Source organism: Daktulosphaira vitifoliae, unplaced genomic scaffold (genome assembly GCF_025091365.1).
Source record: "Daktulosphaira vitifoliae isolate Bord-2020 unplaced genomic scaffold, ASM2509136v1 Scaffold_5, whole genome shotgun sequence".
In the NCBI taxonomy this organism is placed as follows: Eukaryota; Metazoa; Arthropoda; class Insecta; order Hemiptera; family Phylloxeridae; genus Daktulosphaira; species Daktulosphaira vitifoliae.
In genome coordinates, this window is record NW_026099576.1 from 24908196 (window position 1) to 24931334 (window position 23139).

Consider the following 23139-nt stretch of genomic DNA (forward strand, 5'->3'; position numbering starts at 1 on the left):
TGAAGTTATTTAATACAAAAAGCAATTTTTAAACTTTTACTTCTCTTAACAATATAAATTTCATCGAATTAAATTTATTTATAGCTAAATATTCGTATAGTACTTTGATGTTTTATATATAATCGTTTTATAAACATTTGAAGTCACGCAACCTTTTTTAAATAACAGCGATAGTTAATTTATAAAAGATTATATGAAATAAAAGAGTTAATCATACAAGAATATTCAACAATTAAGTAATATTCATTTATTTTATGTATACCACATAAAAGTATGGAATTTTTAAATTATCTATTGCCTATAATTATCATATTTCCGGTCATCAGCAAAGATCAGAATGATTTAATTTTAGTGTTAGTAAATGTGCTGAAATATATGAAAGTTAATACTGTATGTACGTCTACCTGTTGGAATACGGGTAAGTAATTAATTAAATATATCAACACTATAATTAGCCACTTTACTTTTTAATTAGGAATATTTTACCATAAGTCTAACTATACATCAATACATAATGTAATTAAATCTCTGTGAAAAAATATTATATTTTAATGTTTATAATACATAGATTCTAATCAACTGAAAATATATTCATAACAATTAAAAATTATAAGTTCAATAAAATTAAATTTCCAATTTTTATCCAATTGTATGTTACAAAAATGAAATTGTAAGATAAAAAATGATCTAAGACCATATAAATTATTATAAATTATTCGTCACTATAATTTTGTTTCAAATTATGATTTATCATAACATTCATATATTTAATTTCAATTCTAATTTACTAAGCAATATTTATAATAATATTTAACTGTCTTTTCTAAAATTAGAAATGAACGTCGAACTACTAACGAAGCTTTCGGGTGAAGACATGTCAATGACTTTTAAAACAGATGAAGCCATTCACGAACCTTTTGATGTCTGGTATAGATCTGGAACAATAGTTGATTTGTCTTGCAAACTATCAGCTAAAATACTTCAAGAGGTAAATTTTTATTGAAATATTCTTTATACTAGGAGTTTCATTATCAAAAATAAGACATTAAGTATGCAATCATTATTAGTAGTACGTAATTTTAGTAAAATGTAAAATTTATTACACAAAGTGATGTTTCATCAATTAATTACCTGATAACATTACCTAGCGACAACACTACTAAGTGATAAGTTGACTAGGGGTATATAAGGGAGTATTTTTCGATCAGATAGCTTTGATAACAGTAACATTGTTTCCTTAATACATATCTGCAGTTTATTTATTTTTTTTTTTTGGTGGCTTTTGCCACAAATATTTTTATATATTTTTGAATAATTTTCGTTTTAGAAATTACGGCTCAGTTAATTTATTGATTGCTATATGTCACATAAAATGGTTTTTATGTCAAAGAAAAAAAAATAAGACCAATATTTTATTTTATTATATCAATTATTAATGTACTACAAAAAAATATTGCTTAACTTTAATTAAAATTGATACTATATTTCAAATAAAAGTAATATTTTAATGATTTTTATTAAAATGAGTAAAATATCAATTAAAAATACACGTATATTTAAAAATTTAGATAAATATTCGTATAGTACTTCGATGTTTTATATATAATCGTTTTATAAACATTTGAAATCACGCAATTTTTTTTAAATAATAGCGATAGTTAATTTATTAAAGATTTTTAAGAAAAAAGTAAATCATACAAGTATATTCAAAAATTATGTCGTATTCATTTTTGTTACGTATTTCTCATAAAACTATGGAATATTTAAATACTTTTTCATATTGTTATAATTTGATATTGTAATTTTTTTTTTTTAATTCAATTATCAAGTATTTAATTTTAATTGTTTCAAGTTTAGGTCAAGCACACCGCTTAATGTATAAATATGTATGGGTGGGGTAAGCAACCCATTTAATTCAGAATTTTACAAAAAAAAAAGTAAATTATAAAAAACTGTTATAATTTAAAATAAAATATATAAATGATTGTGGTGATTATAAGATGTATGAGTTCTATTGGAGTTGTGCGGTCCGAGGTTTTAGAACAACAAAAACAATTAGATATAAAAATAATAAATTAAATATCTCTATGCTGAGGTGTAATAAAATATAGTCTGTTGGTACCTAATAATATGCACATGGGCAACGGAAAGGCAAGTCAGTTCAGGGATACCATGTAATGTGACTATATACAAGACCTTAAACAACCAGTCTAATATAATATTCTACAATGTTAATATAATGAATGATCTATTGCTTCGTCGTTCTCTACTCAGATTTATTAACTCTAAATAATTGGGATAACATATATTTACTTATTTTGTATTTTGTCTCCACAAATTGCTATAAGATGATTCGATAAATCTTTCGATATATATATATATATATATATATATATGTACTCAGAGGTATCGGATTCGTACTTTGTCACAAGATTAAAACAAATTCTTTTCGTATATAAATAAGACGTGCATAAAAGGTACCCGACAACAACACATTGTTTTTTTTTTTTAATTCGGCGAAAGCGAACTGGAGTCTAAAAGGATTTCAGTGCTTTTTATAGTGTGTGATAGTACCCCCAATCCAGGGATATTGTTGTCAGCGCTTTTAGTGATCTTTTTAGTTTATTATATTTAATTATACATTACATAATTATTATATTGATAGCACAATTATCAATGGATAAATTGACATATACATGGTGGCCCACCACTCACTGACAACTTAAATAACTTTTGATCCAGTTAATATTTTTAGCTGATTTTTTTTTTAAATAATAGTTATACGTTAGGTCTATAGCTATATCTCAATAATTAATTTTTTTACATTTTATTAAAAATATTAATTATTTTTAAATTTTAAATAAAATGTAAAAAAAAAATCTAAGATAGCTATTTTGTAGAGTAGAATTTAAGAAAAATTTTAGTAAAAAAATATCTTATTAATATTCAGTAGTAAATATTCTGTAGCGTTTTGAAGTTTGTGAAAATTTGAATTTTCATGTACTATTTTACGGTATTAAACATTGAAATACGTATTGAGAAAAGGACAGAAGAAAACGCTATCTTTTCAATATACTTTTGAATGAGAGTGATAAGTAATAATTGCCTTATCTAATTTCTTATCATGGTATTTATGCCAAGTTTGTAATGTATACACACTATCATCATATGTATACACAGTAATCATGAAAAGATAGCGTTTTCTTCTGTCCTTTTCTCAATACGTATTTCAATGTTTAATACCGTAAAATAGTACATGAAAATTCAAATTTTCACAAACTTCAAAACGCTACAGAATATTTACTACTGAATATTAATAAGATATTTTTTTACTAAAATTTTTCTTAAATTCTACTCTACAAAATAGCTATCTTAGATTTTTTTTTTACATTTTATTTAAAATTTAAAAATAATTAATATTTTTAATAAAATGTAAAAAAATTAATTATTGAGATATAGCTATAGACCTAACGTATAACTATTATTTAAAAAAAAAATCAGCTAAAAATATTAACTGGATCAAAAGTTATTTAAGTTGTCAGTGAGTGGTGGGCCACTCTGTATATAAATAATAAGAAATTTTAATGAACAGTGTATATGTTATGACTGATCAGTTAATTGTTTGTTTACAAGTAATATAAAATACAGATTATAAATTTTTCATTGATAAATGTGAGATGCGTAATGTTAAGCATAGGGGCATATTACGACAAAACAATGTTTTAATTATAAAGAGTTAGTGGAGAATTTATAAATGTTTAACTCAATGAGTATAGTAAAAGGAAGGGGGCTGTTTACTAAAAAAATTGTTCTAGATACCAATGGCTTATGATTAACTATAACTTTATATTTTGTCTAAATTAATAATTGACTAAAAAATATACTAAAATTAATTTTCTTAATATAATTATTGATTTAAGAAAATTCTAGTTGCTGATATTAAAAGAATCGCCATGTGTATAGAATGTTCAGTAAGTAAGGAAATAGGTTTCTCATTGTCTATAATAATTGACCTGTTTCCTTACTTACAGAACACTGTATAATTTTTTATTTAACCATAAAAATAAATTTTATTTAACTTTTACTACCAGGCATCTATCAACCGTCAATTTAATGTTTTACGTGATTGGATACTTTTTGATAGTCGTGCAAGTTTGAAAGATCAAGATAATGTTGGATTTGCATTGGAGATATTTGAACTGTTTATGGATCGAACTCGAATATTGCCTGATTCTAGGGTGTATTTATTGACTAAAGTAAGTCAAGATGTGTGGGAAATATGGGATGGTTTTCGATCAAATATCAATGAAGAAGTTCGTGTAACAAAAATCGGAACAGTGATGGAATTTAATGTGATAATGAATTATTCAAATCCAAATAGACTTAATTGGCAAAAAACTATCATAAAATCAGCTGGAGTTGTAAGTTAAAATGTTTACACATTATCATGTTATAAGAAGCATTACACAAAACAAAAACCATTTTCTTGTCTCCTATATTTAGGTGAATTTTATAAGAAATTTTGACACTGATTCCGAAAATAACCTCAAATTTTTTCCATCACACTTAGTTTTAGATATAATTATTCAACTATAATTAGACAATTAAATCGTTATATTAAATTGAAAAATAATTTTTTTTTAATTCGCTTATTGTAATTTGTTAGAGGAACTATGTGGTTGAATAGGTAATGCAACAGTTCTTGATTCACATAGTTTCAGGTATGATACTAGGTCACAAGTGACTCTGTTTGCTTAGCGACAGATCAGTTCAACGATTGGAGTCATCATCCTTCTCTATGACAATGGACTAATCACCCGTTCCGGAGTATCCATGTTTAAGAAAATTTCTCTTCGGATAGCCTGATAAAAGCCTTGATAAACAATAAAAACAAAATTTAAGCTTTAATTTTTATAAATTTTTATTAAGTTTCTTCAAATTATAATTAACTTTTAGTTATATTAATAAATTCCAATAACCAAGTTGTAACTCTAATAAATACCTTGTTTTTTTTTATGGTTATTCTGTTTCGTCGCCTTAGAATGAAAAGGTTCATATGCAATTAAAAAAAAAAATTCTTGATAAATACGTTAAAAGTAAGTAAGCTTTTTTTTTAAATTTAAGTTGTAATGTAGTAAATGAAAAATTAAAAGTTCTATATAACTCTACAATAATTTTATTTAAAAATCGGTAGCACAGTATGGACGTTATATAGTTGACCCAAGTATAAATGATATTTGAAAATGATTAAAATCACTATCGAAAGAAACGCTTCGATACAAATCTGTAGATAGTGTTTAATTAAAAAAAAATGGCGGATTATTGCAAAAGCAAAATTAATTCTTATTTCCTGCATTTTCATAATTAGCAATTCTACAATTTATAACTATAATATATGAATATTTATATATATATATATAGCAATTGAAATGTAATAATTAAGTATTGTAATTTTTATGGAGAAATTATTAAAAAATTATAAATTAGTTGTTACTTTTGTGGCAAACATGTATAAAAAGCCAAAGGGCTTGATACAAAAATTTCAGAAGATCTACAGTCTACAAGGTATTTTCATCAGAATCAAAAATATATATTTCTTGGACTATTTTTTGCACTGATTTTAAATTTACATTTAGTTTTTTTCTATAATCTCTCTTTTGAGATTATTACTAATTAGAAGGAATGTATTTTCACATGAAAAAATTAATCAAAAAATATAGGTCAAAATGAAGTTCAACAACACAACAGCGAAAGAAATCATAGTTGAAATTAGACACGGAATATTTTTGAATATCGGTGTATTATAGAATGCTATAAGATATAACTATAAGGAATATAGTTATATAAATATTCCATTTTTGCATCTATTTAAACACCAAGAGTTACATAGAAATGATTACTAAGACTTTTATTTAAATGATTTATTACAATAATAACACAATATAAATAGTGACTTTAAAGAAATTTTGAGTTTCCTTATAAATTTACTGTTCATAGTAATTATTTCATAGTAATCATATATCAATCTAAAAAATACATATTTTTATTTCTCATAAAATTTTCTTTTTTATGATATATATTCTAAAATTGCGAATTGAACTAAAAATAGTGTTTAAAAGTTAAATATTCTTAAATTATAAACTTTCATAAAGATCAACTTTAAAGAATAAAAAAAATAAGTCAATAGATTTTTGAATTGAAATTTTGCATGTATTATTTTTAACATATTTGAAATGAATAATAACTTATAAATATTATTTTTTTTAATTAATTATTTATGTGTAAATACTTAATTTATAATTTATAATAATCTTGAAAATGAGNATTTTTTTTAATTAATTTTTTTGTGTAAATACTTAATTTATAATTTATAATAATCATGAAAATGAGACAATATCTGATCCCAGACTTAAAATCAAAATGAAAACTTTGGTTTAGTAAAGTATATATTGGGATATGATCATTAAAAGATATTTCATTTTAGCGATATGATTTTACTGTGTAAACCCTTTAGTAGGCGCGTGCCTTTTTTTGTAGAAGGTATTTATTTATGAATATCGATTCAATATTACTATAAAAACAATCTTCTAAATTTATATCTATGTACACCATTTATTCAATATAATACATCCGTTTTTATTTATGTGGGGGTAGCTAGACCCCCACGCGACTGTTCAAGGGTTAAGTATAAAAAAAATTTTATACTCTTTTTAATTTGGAGATTTTTATTTAATTAAAAAAAGGTCTTTTGAAGTGGTTAATTTTTACAGTAGCATATTTTTAAGATATTCGTCTGAATTATTAAAATTAAAGAATTTTTTTCCAATATTTGATTATCATAAGTTCAACATAATTAAAAACGTGTTCTTTTGATGTATTGGTAATTAACATTGGTTAAGAAGAGCTGAAAATAGTAATTAACAGACACATAAACCATATAGCAAAATATTTTAGTATTAATAAAAAAGTCCTTCTCACAAAGGGAAACTACAGTGATAGGGTCCTCGATATTCATTAAATATTTTGATTGAATTTTATTTATTATTATTCATTTTGAATTTTTTTCCATCTCAAATAAAAATTAAGAAAGAAATGCAAAAAAAGATAGTTAGACGGGGGCGTTTGAATTTTGTAACCCAAGCGTGTAAGACTTTATGATATACGAGCAGCCGCCATCATACACTACATCAATTAGTAGATAAAAATAACTATTTAAATTAGTTCAAAAATTCAATATCGCTTTTCTTGTCTTCAAGGATGTAAAATAATCAAAATAAGTTTAAAATTATATTTAATGTAAGTTAGATTTCTGTAGCTTTTGGTGGACTCGTCACTATGGCAAACCATTGTACGATATTTTAAAATAAAAAAAAAAAGTTTTAACACAAAAATAGCATGTTTTATAACTATGGCAGCCATTTGCACGTAGAACAAAATCATTGGAAAATTTTGTTTTCTTTTAATTTATAGTACGTAACATAAGCTTTAATTTAACATATGTTCAAAGGACGCAGTATTTCCGGACCATTTTCAAAGGTTAAATTGAAAAAATAAACTTTTCATACCTTCTCAGCTTCGTATCGAAGCTAAAAACATCCTACTAAAAAATAATAAATTTTGCGTTAGAATCATTTCATTTTCAGGCGACGGTATATTAATATTTAATAACCATAAATTGAATAGTTATAATAAATATCAAACGTAACACATATTAATTATAACAATGCAATAAGATTTTAGAACCTAAAGTTTTCAAAGGTTGGGGAGTAAAAGAAGAATTTAACCTTGATGTATATTCACATATGCATTATAAATTAGTAACATTGCTGGCTGATCATTTAAATTTTACGTAAGCATTAAATAATATTTTAATATAATATATCACACCACTAGAATTTAATAGGCACAACTCAAAAAATTGGCATTTTGAGATAATTTACTTCAAAGTTGTATATAATTGCGTATAACAATATATAACCATAATTGCGTTGTATGTCTATTATTTAAAGCATTTTGGTTCAAGTATACATTTTTGGTTTATGATAGTTTTATTACATCCAGAATTTCATATCAACTCCAGCAATTTAAGTTGTGTCCTTTATATTTTTTAAGCGCCATATTATAGTTTATCTTAATTATTTTAGACTCGACCTAAGCTTAGTTAATGACTATGGATGGCGATTGGAAAATGGTTCCTTTAGTGGTTTGATGAACTCTCTTGTTAAAGGTGAAGTTGAATTCACTACATCTGGAGCTTTGATGAGATTCGATCGTATGATGGCAGCAGAATTAACTGTTGCAACTTATCGCGTTCAGTAATAACAACTTAAACATGAACAAAATGTTTAAATTATATTTTTGAATATTTTTAATTAGATGCATAATAATTCAACTGATTTTTATTTGACAGAACCAGCGCAATTTTCAAACAACCTCCATTGTCAGCTGTTTTTAATGTATTTTTTTTGCCATTTAATTTTACCACTTGGATAGCTATTTTACTTCTACTTATGTTATTTACGATAGCTATAGTATTTTTCTTCAGAATAACAACTATGATAAAAAATATTGGTCCACATTCCTCATTAATGATGACCACATTGGATACTGGTATGTTGGTGTTGGGTGCAATTTGCCAACAAGGTAAATAAAAGTAAAATGTTGAATATATTCATGTTTAAAAATCCAGAATTGTTGATACTCAATATATTGAGAACTATAATAGATTAAAATATGAAAGTGATTTAACTATTATTCTAAAACATTTTAATAGGAATATGTCTAATTTCTAGATTAAACTCGTAGATTATATGTATCAAATTTAAACAATCTTCTTCTTTTTCCTCGCCTTTATCCTACTTGGGATCAGCTACTCTTATACTGAACTTCCACTTGACAGGATCCCTCGCATCAACTACGCACACATTAGTCGTCTTCATATCGCATTCAATAACATCATTCCATCTCTCTTTTGATCTTCCTCTTACTCTTCTTCCTTCAGCATTTATTTCTATAACTGTTTTTACAGCTTCTGATTCCTCTCTCCTCATAACATGACCAAAGTCATCAAATTCTACTTTCTCTTTAAAAAAAATTGATCACATGTGGATAATACTATTTAAAATTAAAACTATTACTAATCTAAAACTAAAAAATATTAACTGAAAAAGCGACAAAAAAAAATTACTAAATCGCGAATACGTATTTCAAGAAAATGTTACCATTATCAACGTTAAATACATACTTATACCCCGACCGAAAAAAAACCCTTATATACCCCTAGTGATGTTATCACTAAGTAACATTATCAAACATTTTCAGTTTGCCAAGATCCCAATTAATTAAATTGTTTTTATTTTTTAACATTTATATTGTCTTCTTTATATCAAGTTCTTTATAATTATTTACGTTTCGCTAATCATTCTCCTAAATTTATATACAGAGCAATTTATTAGAACAACTACCACTATTTTCAACAAAAATGTAAAAATTAAAACTGTATTTTTATAAACTATGAAAAATATCAAATTTATCGTAAGAAAAAATTATTTCTAAGAGTAGATTTTAGGGATGACTTAATGGTAAAAATAGAGCATAGGTAAATATTTCCGTACCCATATCTTATCTAAATTTTTAAATGCTAATATCTCAAAAATTAATATTAGACGACTAATTATAGACAAGACAAAATATTATTCAATAAGTAAGGAAACAGGACAATTGTTACAAACAATTATAACAATAAAAACTCGATTCCTTACTTACTAAACACCTATATAAAAATAATTATAAGTCAATATTTAACTTTCGATAGTTTTTGCTAAAAACTACTCTTAGAAATAATTTTTTTTTGACAACGAAGTTAATATGTATATAAACATTTTTATAAAAAAAATCTTTATATAACGAAAAATAAAATGTATGTACAAATTTTAAATTATGTGTACTTTCGAATAATAAGAAAAAATTTTGAGTCTCCCTTAGCCTTCAAAAATGACGAAAATTGGGAGGTAGAAGAATACATTTTTTTATTTTTTATGTATATTATAAAAAACTTCAAAAGTTTCTTTTTTAATTTTAAATTATTTTTTCAAATAATATTTATTTATAATATTTCTTAATTAAATAAAATGTATTATTATTTGAAAAGCTTGAGGATTTATCCATGTTTGCAGTTGATTGCTGACGTTTCGGACTCATTGCAGAGTCCATCTTCGGAGCGATAGTTACTGCTCGGAGGCTGAAACTATACTGGCGGCTTATCTTGTTATCAGCCTGTTTTTATACGTTGGTTGTTTATAATATCAGTTGTTTATCATATCTGTTTATGACTCATGTTGTTTACGGTATCTTATTTTTGCTGATGTTTTTGTTGATGACTTTATTTTTGATTATTGTTGTTATTTTTTTTGACATTCTTGGCATTTTGGTCTTCCTTTTCTGCACCGACAGTTTTCCATTACGTTGATAGTAACTTTTTCTTGTATTGAACTGTTTTCAGAGTTGTTAGTTGATTTTCTTTTTGTCTGGTGTATGATGGGTAACGAAGTCTTGCTTATTTTCCATCTGTCTTCTCTGTTGAAATTCTCTGGACATTTTTCGATTTCTATTGCCTCTTTGTACATTCGTTTGCCAAAATGAGTTTCTTTGTTTAGTATTTTTACTTTATCGAATTGGATGTCATGTCCTTTGTTTTTAGCGTGTTTGGCTACTGCAGATTTTTCTGTCCTTTGGTAATCCACGTCTTTATCGTGTTCTTTTATTCTTGTTGCAATAGCTATTGCAATATAAAAACAGACTGATAACAAGATAAGCCGCCAGTATAGTTTCAGCCACTGAGCAGTAACTATCGCTCCGAAGATGGACTTTGCAATGAGTCTGAAACGTCAGAAATCAACTGCAAACATGGATAAATCCTCAAGCTTTTCAAATAATATGACAATCCATGAAAGTTTCAACACATTCATAAATGTATTATTGTTGATTTTATATGAAAATAAAACAAATTCATATACAACTATGTTTTCAAAGAGTAACGCAGTATTTTGTATAACATTTTAAAAGTAAAATCTTATTATTATTATTATTTACATTATAATTTATTGTAATATTTAAAACCATTTTTTTATTACGAAAACCACAAAATATATCAACAATGTGCGTAACATTGTTGATATACTTTAGACGGTTTTAAATTATCAGATATAATGTGTATCTATAACACTAGTATTATATAAATATTATAAATAGAGACTGAATCTGTTTTTCTACAAATTAAGTTAAACCAAAAACCCAAATCGTATCCGCCAACAAATCGAACNCAACTGCAAACATGGATAAATCCTCAAGCTTTTCAAATAATATGACAATCCATGAAAGTTTCAACACATTCATAAATGTATTACGCACAATGTGCGTAACATTGTTGATATACTTTAGACGATTTTAAATTATCAGATATAATGTGTATCTATAACACTTGTATTATATAAATATTATAAATAGAGACTGAATCTGTTTTTCTACAAATTAAGTAAAACCAAAAACCCAAATCGTATCCGCCAACAAATCGAACTTTAGTCCCTGTATATGTTTAGCCCACGTTCTCCTAATGATATTCAGTGTTATTAAACTGGAGGTTCTTGTATTTAAACAGGCTTTAATATATTGCTCATTCATATTTTGATAAATAACCTCAAATTTACGTATAACTTGAACTGATGGCAATATATTATACAAATTGACATATTTTATATACTTGTTTTTTATCATTTTATAGGAACATCAACAATTATGACTACAACATCTGTAAGAATGGCATTTAGCGTTTTGTTTTTTACGGCTGTTTTCTTATTTACTTCATATTCCGCTAGCATAGTAGTAATACTTCAGACTCCAAGTCAATCAATTAAATCTATCAAAGACTTAGCTGATAAATCAACAACATTTAGTGTACTCGATACTGCACATAATTACGTATATCTAAATGTAAATAAAAATTAAAAATTTAATAAAATGTCAAAGTTATTCACATGAAACTATATTATAAGTTAACATAGTTTTATTAAGACTTTAAAATTTTACCAACACAATATTTATCAAATTGTTATTTTCACAAGAAATAAGACCAACTTTCATTTTTAGAATGTTTAAATATGCTTATATACATATTGTCATGTATTTATACAAATAATTAAATCCTATTACTTATTATATTTTTAATAGGAAACAAAAATACATGCTGTTAAGAAAATCTATCAAAATAAAATTATAAAAACAAAACCAAGTGATGCGTTTACATCGGCTAAAGTTGGTATGATAAGAGTTCAAAAAGAATTCCATGCGTTTTTGGTAAGTTTTTTTAATGCATGTTGCAATTATTCAATATTAACTTTTGAATTTATTCACTATTTTGATTAACCAAATTAATATTCTGTTATTCATTTTTGTTTACCTGAAAATCAGAAATTGTGACATAATTAAATTTGTTATATGGTTTGGATCAATATATCTTAATAAATAATAGATTGTTTAATTTACTCGTATTTTTCTTTAAAGACCAGTTTAAACAAGATATTATATTCTATATATTTTTTATGAAAATCATCATAAAAAAAAAATTTCTGAAGAAATTAATTGTGTAGCCATTTTTAAAAGCTGATATGTTACTTTTAGAATTTTTTCAAAAGAACAAAAACAAATTAAATAATATAAAAATATGTATCATTTTTTAGTTTCGATGCTAATCTGAGAAATTATTGGTTTTACTATGATGTGTTTTTTTTTTTGTGTGTCTGTTACCACTTTTTCTCAGCTCTCACCGAATTGATTTCTTTCAATGATACGTCAAAAGATCATAAATCGATATTTTTTCATTTGTTTTTACTTAAAATTGCCATAACTTTTTTAAAAATGACCGAATCAATATAATTTTTTTTTTATAAATACCTTAGAAATTTACCTATCATTTTATATATTTTTGTGAACATTTGACCCTTTGACAGCCCACAANAGATACCTTAGATAATTACCTATCATTTTATATATTTTTGTGAACATTTGACCCTTTAACAGCCCAAAGGATGGGGTTTCAAAATGGTAACTTTTTTACAAAAAATTAACTTTTTCAACTTAACTTTTGAAAATGTTCCGGAAAGACTGACAATTTTATATATACCTTAAATTAAAGCTAATGTAATATACTTTAATTTGAAAAAAAAAAATTTGACCTCTGGACTTGTCTTCATGGTGAAAATGACTACCGTATGCAAAAATATGCTATTTTTGTGAAAAAATTCTTGATATTATATTTTACATTTTTTAACATTATGTTGCTATAACTTTTTAAAAAATGCATGAATCAACTTTATTCTTTAATGATAAATACTTTATATATACTTCTTTCATTCGACATACTTTTTTTTAAAATCGGACCATTTCCCTTTATACAGGGGGGGTGCAAACCTTTTAAAATGCGTATAGAAAGTAGAACTTTTTCAACTTAACTTTTGAAAATGTTCCGGAAAGACTGACACTTTTATATATATCTTAAATTGAAGCTAATGTAATATACTTTAATTTGAAAAAAAAAATTTTGACCTCTGGACTTGTCTTCGTGGTGAAAACGGACATCAAAGTTAAAGAAAACCGTACGATTTCCGTAAAAAAATTCTCGATTTTATATTTTATATAACTTTTGGAAAAATGTATGGATCAATATTATTTTTTTTTTATAATGAATATTTATATACCCCTTTCATCTGACTTGTTTTTTTTTGTAAATCAGATCCCTTTATACAAGTGGGGTTAAAACCTATTTTTTTGGTTCTTTAAAGTTGATGAAAAATTTTTGATAAAGATTTATGAAAGTTTAAAGTANTTTTGGAAAAATGTATGGATCAATATTATTTTTTTTTTATAATGAATATTTATATACCCCTTTCATCTGACTTGTTTTTTTTTTGTAAATCAGATCCCTTTATACAAGTGGGGTTAAAACCTATTTTCTTGGTTCTTTAAAGTTGATGAAAAATTTTTGATAAAGATTTATGAAAGTTTAAAGTAAAAAAAATTGAATATATTACCATAACTTTTAACTCAATTACAAGTTTAAAATTGACATCTAGACCAGTCAACAAAGGAAAAATTTCTTAAAAAATTCCTAATCAAATTTTGTTTTTTTAAAAGTTGAATTAAAATATGTATAATGACATACTAATAGTCCTCATTGATTGGAATTGAGCTTTTTTTTACAGCCTCGCAAAAGTTCAAAAATATGAGCTTTTTTATTTTTTTTAAAAACTATTTAANCAAAAATATGAGCTTTTTTATTTTTTTAAAAACTATTTAACTTACAAAAAAAAGTTTCGTACATTTAATATTTATATACATTTAATAAATTTAATATGAGTACTAAAATTTATATTCCATTCATTTTACGGTTACTTTTTATCATTACACTTTACACTTACATTAGATACAATGTTATAAATGCATATGTGTGTATGTGTGAATTTATTTATTTATTGTATCATTAAAGTGTAGTGTATATTAATATACAAGCGAGAGAGTAGGTAATTGATTTGACACTATATTGTTTAAACCCTACTAAACGCTAAATTGTACATTCCCAAACAACAATCATATTATGTCAATTGCCACCGAAATTTCTGGTAATCTTTTTCTTTTTCTTTGTCTTAATCCCAACTACTTGGGGTCGGCCACACTTATCCTAAGATTCCAGTTGACACGATCTCCCACATCTTCTACGCTCACATCAGCTGTCCTCAAATCGCATTCAATAGCATCCCTCCATCTCTTTTTTGGTCTTCCTCTATCTCTTCTTCCTTCAACATTCATTTCTATAACTGTTCTTACAGCTTCCGATTCTTCTTTCCTCATAACATGACTAAACAATCTAAGTCTATTTTCTGTCATCTTATCCACGATTGACGCAACACCTATACTTCCTCTTATATGCTCGTTCCTTATCCTATCTTCTCTAGTCACTCCACTCATCCAACTAAGCATTCTCATCTCTGCTACACTTATTCTCTGCTCTACTTTCTTATCAACCGCCCAACACTATGAACCATACATCATAGCTGGCCTCACAATTTCATACTAAATTTAAAAACTATAATTAGTATTTATTCATATATTATATTTTAAAATCAAAGAACTACTAATCAGGATATAATTAAAGAAATAAGAATTGATGTTGCTTTTAGAATAATCCACCAATTTCGCTAAATGAAACACTATCTACAGATTTGCATCGAAGCGTTTCTTATGATAGTGATTTTAATCACTGTCAGATATCATCTATACTTGTCCCATCTATGCCTCGTCCACACTGTGCCTCGACCACACTGTGCTACCGTTTTTTATATATAGCACAAGTTTATATTTTTCCTACAATAATGAACATAATTGAATAAATTTAAATGTTTACATAATTGTGTAAAAAATTACATTTTTTTTTCAACTTTTTTATTTTATTTCTAAACTGAATTTCATTATCTTTACAATACGTCAATTATTTATAAAACAATAATAAAATAATATATTCGTATATAATTAGATTTAATTATCAACAATTAGAAATAGATATTTGTATTTATATGATTTTAATCAATTAAAGTAGATAATATAAAATGTATAGAACAAAATTCTTTAAGATAAACTGCAAATAAAGTAAAATCATGCAAAATCATAAATCAATAAAAGAAATAATTTTGTAAGCATTCGAATGTTGCTTACATTAATATGTTGTATATCAGAGATTATTTTGTTATTCCAAATTTGACATGTGTATTCCTAAAACATTGTATATGAGTTAAATTAACAAAATATTTAATTTTTTTATATTTTATATCATAACGTATTTTTGTCAACTGACCAATTAAAGTTTTTATTTAGACAACATAAATTTTAAGCTACTTTTGCTAGTCATATCGAATCTGTTAATTATTGAAAAATATTGAGGCAAATAAGTATAATTGAACACAGACATATGACATCCATGTTTAATGGTTTAAATTTTCAATTCCTAAAAAATACAAAATATTTTAAATCAAGCGTTATTGTTTCAAATAAATTACAATTAGCTGAAAATTTCTTAATTAAAATTCAATCGCCAGACACTAATAAAAAACACAATTATACGTTTCTCTAAAAAAAATATAAAGTAAATGTGTGTAGATTTATTATTGATCAATTTAAACGGAGTTTACCCAACTATGTGCGAACTGTTTTGTGGTACTTGATAGTAGTCGCAAGTACTTTAAAACAATGTGGTTTTACACGTTTAATCATAAAAGTTTGATTAAAAAACCTAGGCCGCCGTTCAAGGCGAGGTTGTCTTATGGAGGCGTACACGTCAACCAGCCACACCAAGTCTGGATATTCTTGAATGTTACACAAATCGATCTCCAGATCAGCATGTCTGAAGTACTGACAATCAATGTTGTCTCGTATTTTGGTTCGACTATGAGCAAATACATCAGGTCCTGAATACTTATAAATTTCCTGATACTGTCCCGACTTGTAGAAAAGTGTCCACAGATTTTCAGGAAAATGGATCATGGTAGTCAAGTAGTTGCCGACAAAACGTAACACACGGTCCTTGTCTCGAGGATCAATCAAAGGTTTACGCTTTTTGGATGACGTCTTATTCTTTATAATTTCCATGTTAATGGCAAACATAACAATGATAAAATGAATAATGACATTAGTAATGATATCCACATTAAAACGCATCACAAGTTCAAATATGATGAATAATACAGCCATCGTTTGACGTACAACTTTGTGGGCCATTATTTGAATGATTGATATAAGAGAAACAATTCGAAACGAAATATTAGCNTTTTAATAGGAAACAAAAATACATGCTGTTAAGAAAATCTATCAAAATAAAATTATAAAAACAAAACCAAGTGATGCGTTTACATCGGCTAAAGTTGGTATGATAAGAGTTCAAAAAGAATTCCATGCGTTTTTGGTAAGTTTTTTTAATGCATGTTGCAATTATTCAATATTAACTTTTGAATTTATTCACTATTTTGATTAACCAAATTAATATTCTGTTATTCATTTTTGTTTACCTGAAAATCAGAAATTGTGACATAATTAAATTTGTTATATGGTTTGGATCAATATATCTTAATAAATAATAGATTGTTTAATTTACTCGTATTTTTCTTTAAAGACCAGTTTAAACAAGATATTATATTCTATATATTTTTTATGAAAATCATCATAAAAAAAAAATTTCTGAAGAAATTAATTGTGTAGCCATTTTTAAAAGCTGATATGTTACTTTTAGAATTTTTTCAAAAGAACAAAAAAAAATTAAATAATATAAAAATATGTATCATTTTTTAGTTTCGATGCTAAGCTGAGAAATTATTGGTTTTACTATGATGTCTTTTTTTTTTTGTGTCTGTTACCACTTTTTCTCAGCTCTCACCGAACCGATTTCTTTCAATGATACGTCAAAAGATCACAAATCGAATCTAGTCGAAGACATTACCCTCAACAATTAAAAAAATTTCTCTCGTTCTCCGTAAATGGGAGAAAAATCCAAAAAAATTAGAAATTTAAAAATTGCTAATTTTTTTACTTAAAATTGCCATAACTTTTTTAAAAATGACCAAATCAATATAATTTTTTTTTTTTATAGATACCTTAGATATTTACCTATCATTTTGTATATTTTTGTGAACATTTGACCCTTTAACAGCCCACAAGAAAGGTTTAAAAATGGTAACTTTTTAATTTTAACTTTTGAAAATATTCCGGAAAGACTGACACTTTTATATATATATTAAATTAATAAAAAAAATATGTTTTTTGAAAAAAATTCTTTTTTATGTTTTTAACTTAATAATGCTATAACTTTTTGGAAAATGTATGGATCAGTACATTTTTTTTATATAGATGCATGATATCGTTACTTTTCATTTGATATATTTTTTTTATAAATCTGATCCTTTACCTGCCACCGTTGGGATTTAAAATGACAACTTTTTCACAAAAAATTAATTTTTTCCACTTAAATTTTTAAAATGTTCCGGAAAGTCTGACATTTTTATATATATCTTAAATAAAATCTACTGTAATATACTTTATTATAGAAAAAAAAAATTTCGGATTTTATTTTGTCTTCATGATAAAAATGACCACCGAATGCTATTTTCGTGTGTGAAAATAATCGATTTTATTTTTTACATTTTACATCAATACAATTTTTATAAGAAATATTATTTATATCCCTATTTTATTCGACATACTTTATCTTAATCAGGATATAAATAAGGAAATATTAGATCATGTAGCTTTTGGAATAATCAACCAATTTTATAAAACTAAACACTATCTAAAGATTTGCATCAAAGCGTTTTTTATGATAGTGATTTTAATTATACTTGACCCAACAATGCCACGTCACCACTGTGCCGCGACCCCCCTGTGCTGGGTTTTTTGTTTATAATAAAGTACATTATATTATCTTTAATTTAAGATATATATAGAAGTGTCTAACTTTCCGGAACTNTTAAGATATATATAGAAATGTCAAACTTTCCGGAACACTTTCAAAAGTTAAGTGTAAAAGTAAATTTTTTGTGAAAAAATTGTTATTTTAAATCCCCCCCTGTGGGCAGATAAAGGGTCATATTTATAAAAAAAATATACCAAATGATAAGTAAAGACATCAAGCATCTATAAAAAAAAATTTACTGATTCATACATTTTCCAAAAAGTTATAACGTTATTAAGTTAAAAAAACCCNAAAAATTTACTAATCATACATTTTCCAAAATGTTATAGCATTATTAAGTTAAAAAAAACCCAACACATCGTGAAGATAAAATAAAGTAAAACTAATACCATCTCAGCTTCGCATCGAAGCTAAAAAATGATACATATTTTTATATTATTTAATATGTTTATATTTAAGCCTTCAGTTACAACACTGTATCTTGATACTTCCTTGATAATATCACTTAATAGAGCTGCATTTAATAATAAGCGATGTGTATCTACGAACGACAACATTGCAACGAAACAATTAGCTAATTGTATTTTTAAACCTTTTTATTTTTTACATGTATTTTTAACTGATGAACCAATCTCAAAAACCAATTTGTTTCACCTATGAATATTAGTCACAGAATTGTAAATTAATAATACATAGAACTACCTAATTAATAAGATTATAAATTAATTAATTATAGCCATATAATATAAAAGTTTTCTAATATAATTATCTTAAAATTATTACATTCAAGTAGATAGTGGGTATAAGTAATTTAAAAAATAATAATTATATATTATTAACATATTCATTACCATAATAGACATAAGCGAATTATATATAATTAGTATATTATTAGAAGTACTTTTTAAATGAATATCTTATAAACTAATGCATTTTAGTAAATGATATGATCATTATTCAATTATCTTCCAGCAATGACTTGATGAGTAATAATAAGATATTGTTTTAGTGAAACTAATACATTTTTATAGCGTGATCCGTGGAGACATAATCTTCTCCCCTCCAAAACCAGTTCACTCTTGATCATAGAGTATTTGTTCTATTTTAATAGTAAAACTTGTTTAATTTTGGTAGTTATAACTTAACTTTTTTTAGGTTGATACGTCGGTAGCTAATGATATAATTGCTAAATCATGGAACGAACAAGAAAAATGCAGTCTAACTCAATTAAACTTGTTTACGCTACCTCCATTAACTTTATACATTGCTAAAAAATCTGGATATAAAGACTCCATAAAGCAACAGTAAGTAGCTACAAAATTTTGTTTAACGTTATATCACGCTGTTAGATTATTGATGGTAGCGATGACACTTAAAGAGCCGATAAACTGAGAAAGAAGATGGAATTAGAATGTTAATACAGTTGATGGGGTAAACTTTATTTATACTGGTTTTATATACATAAACATCATTTCAAATTACAATAAAAACAATATACAAAAACTCTTTACTCATACATCTTCTTATTTTTCTTCCTCGCCTTAATCCCAACTATTGGGGGTCGGCCTTATTTACTCATACATATATGAATATTTACAAAATAATAAATGTCCAACACAACGGTGAGTACGGTACGCGTCGGTCGCGTCCCTGCCACGGATATCAGACGTTCGGTAACGTGTAAAACATCTTGCCAGTGGCCCCTTGTCGGTAGTTATGCGTCCAGGTTCGCTATAATCTCTGCAGTTAAAGTCTCGAAGATCGTTTGCCTATGGGCTCGGATGTAAGTAACTCGAGAGATTCCTCTGCCGGTTACTCACATAAGCATAATCTTACTCGTCACAACACATATATTTAGATAAGGGACTCACCAGGGACAAGCCGCAACTCACATAAGTGGGTCAGGAGATCGAGAGGATGACCATCGCTGAAGCAACGGTTAACAGACTTTCTTGACTATAGCGATGGCTTCAATTTCGCAGTGGCAGTATAAGCGAATGTCAACAATGATAGTGGCTTGTGAATGGAGTGACAAGGCGAATGGACGTAGATCCACACCGGCATGGACAGCGAACGATGACATTACTCCTTCTTTTTCCTGGCCCTTATCCCAACTACTTGGGGTCGGCCACTCTTATATTAATCTTCCACTTGATACGATTTCTCACATCATCTATGCACACATCAGCCGTCTTTATATCGCATCCAATAATATACCTCCATCTCTTTTTTTTTCGTCCTTTGCCTCTTCTTCCTTCAACACTGATTCCTATAACTGTTCTTACAGCTTCCGATTCTTCTCTCCTCATAACATGACCAAACCATCTAAGTCTATTTTTTCTCATCTTATCTACGATTGACGCTACACTCCCTCTTATATTCCCTCTTATATGCTCGTTCCTTATCTTATCTTTTCTAATCACTCCACTCGTCCATCTAAGCATTCTCATCTCTGCTGTACTCATTCTCTGTACTACTTTCTTATCAACCTTAATCCTGTGTCTTACATCCTCATCAATACCACCGCTCTTTTACTGATCCTAAATACTTAAAACTTTCTACCTCTACTATCACATCCTCACAGTCACTGATCTCCTTATTTCAGCTACCTCGTGTTCTCCTTTGTTAAACTCATACTCTGTATACTTTGTGTTACTCCTACTTATTCTTAAACCCTTTTCTTTAAGAGCTTATCTCTACACTTCTAGCCTTTAATTAGTTTCCTCCCTAATGTCTCTTTTTAACGCTATAACGTCAGCAAAAACATGCACCACGGTACTTCTCCTTGTATTCCTCTAGTAATTTCATCCATCACTATAGTAATATGTAAGGGCTTAAAGCGTTTCACCGTTTAACCATCAGCTACGCGCTCAAAGTTACATTTGTATTTAAATATTTTCATTTAAGTTTTAATTATAAATAAAAATAAGGAACAAATATTTTGTAAATTTTATTTATGCTTGTTAAATTTAATATTTATTACATTAATCTCAGAATTAAAAAATATCAAACAAATTAATTTAAGTGAGCGTCCGATTCATTACCAAGAATAATCCCGCTTAACAAACACGCATAATAGAATAAATAATTATGTAGCTCATATTCAATAAAAAACAATGTTATTTTTATGTCAAAAATTACAAAAAAAATTAAGGGGACGTTTTGTTTTATGCACTTAAAAATGTAATTTTTCATCTGGCGCTATTAAAATTTTATATTTATTAATGTTCTCATAAAAAAATAATATAAGTAATATATCAGCTTTTGAAAAATAACCAAATAGTGTATTTTTTTTAACATTTGTGTCTATTGCACTAAGATTAGTTATACTAATTATAGATACTATTTTTCAGATTGATTTTACAAGATGAAGTGGGATTAAAAAAAAGAATTTATAACCAGTTCATGCCACAAAAACCAACTTGTGATTCTCTCAACAAAGACATTATAATAGAAAGTGTATCGCTAAAAGAAATATTCCCTATAATAGCTTTCCTTAGTTGTGCAATGATTGTATCATTTATTATTTTTGTGTTAGAATTGATGTCATACAACATGATGAGTATTTTTAAAAGTTAAATTTTTTATTTAATTGACCCCTAAGTATAAGGAAGAAATGAAAATTTAAAATTTTATCGTTAAAATTACATTATTAGTAAATTTATAGTATAGATATAGTCTATAATATTAACATTGTATTGGTTATATTCTGTTGTTATTTATTTTTTAGTTCGTATATTGAACTGATTAATTCCGACATAATTAGTCTTGCCAATTTGATGCAAATTTGTAATGTTTAATTTAAAAAAAATTGCTGGATTATTCCAAAAGCAATATGAACTCCGGTTTCCTTAATTAAATTCTGATTAGTAGTTCTTTCATTTAAAAGTATAATATGTGAATAAATAATTATTATAGTAATTAAAAGTAGTATGAAATTAATATTCAACAATTTAGTATTTTAATTTGTACAACACTAAAGTTTTGCAAGTTTTAAATCCCATCATTAAATAGAAATTTTTATGAGAATTAAAAATATGGTATTGTTAAGATTAGTTCGCAGTCTATACATTTTTTAATTATTATTTACAGTAAATTTATTAGAAAAGCTTTAAATCACAATTTAATTTGCAATTTTAACGTAAATCTAAACCTCTTTAGTTTCACGTCGAAACTTGAAAAAACAATAAAAAAGTTGATAATAACATCTTCTTAATTGAACGTATTATAAAATTGATTATAATTGTAAAAATCCATTTATAAATTTTGGTGAAACCATAAATTATAATTATAGAAAAATTATTTATACCGTAATATGTTTTCAAAAAAATTGATATATTATAGACTGATAGAGGAATACACAAATTTAGTTAAATATTATAAATATAATATTCGTAATGAGTTTAACTTTACATTAAATGTAAATTCGAATTATGTTATTTTTATGACATTAGGAGGCCTCAATGTTATGGTGAACCCTTGTATGGTATTTTAATATAAAAAAAACGCGTAGATGTACATTTCTTAAAAAATAATATGGGGGAATTCTAACTTTTTTTTTCATGACCTTGGAAAACATACAAATAAAATAACATGTTTTATAACTACGGTAGCCATTTTCCCATAAATGATAG

The 23139-nt window shown here is 26.0% G+C and overlaps 2 protein-coding genes across 2 annotated transcripts; both read left to right on the plus strand.

Annotated features, from left to right (window-relative positions):
* Nucleotides 1-835: 835 nt before the first annotated feature.
* LOC126908257 (uncharacterized) lies at nt 836-4894 on the plus strand. Its single transcript, XM_050690171.1, has 4 exons — nt 836-988; nt 3921-3971; nt 4092-4421; nt 4667-4894. The coding sequence occupies exons 1-4, from the start codon at nt 836-838 to the stop codon at nt 4685-4687; spliced, it is 555 nt and encodes a 184-aa protein (XP_050546128.1). The 3' UTR covers nt 4688-4894.
* Nucleotides 4691-22113, plus strand: LOC126908258 (uncharacterized). The gene is made up of 8 exons (XM_050690172.1): nt 4691-4721; nt 7741-7849; nt 8145-8315; nt 8411-8643; nt 11780-11988; nt 12226-12351; nt 19661-19809; nt 21859-22113. The coding sequence occupies exons 1-8, from the start codon at nt 4691-4693 to the stop codon at nt 22082-22084; spliced, it is 1254 nt and encodes a 417-aa protein (XP_050546129.1). The 3' UTR covers nt 22085-22113.
* Nucleotides 22114-23139: the final 1026 nt, after the last annotated feature.

Excerpts from the sequence above, each read along its gene's own strand:
- LOC126908257 (XM_050690171.1), top strand. The coding sequence starts at position 836 with ATGAACGTCGAACTACTAACGAAGCTTTCGGGTGAAGACATGTCAATG. Across the intron at positions 3,972-4,091 it reads CCATGTGTATAGAATGTTCA|GCATCTATCAACCGTCAATT; the intron begins GTAAGTAAGGAA and ends TTTTACTACCAG. Across the intron at positions 4,422-4,666 it reads TCATAAAATCAGCTGGAGTT|AGGAACTATGTGGTTGAATA; the intron begins GTAAGTTAAAAT and ends GTAATTTGTTAG.
- LOC126908258 (XM_050690172.1), top strand. The coding sequence starts at position 4,691 with ATGCAACAGTTCTTGATTCACATAGTTTCAG. Across the intron at positions 8,644-11,779 it reads GGGTGCAATTTGCCAACAAG|GAACATCAACAATTATGACT; the intron begins GTAAATAAAAGT and ends ATCATTTTATAG. Across the intron at positions 11,989-12,225 it reads ATAATTACGTATATCTAAAT|GAAACAAAAATACATGCTGT; the intron begins GTAAATAAAAAT and ends TATTTTTAATAG.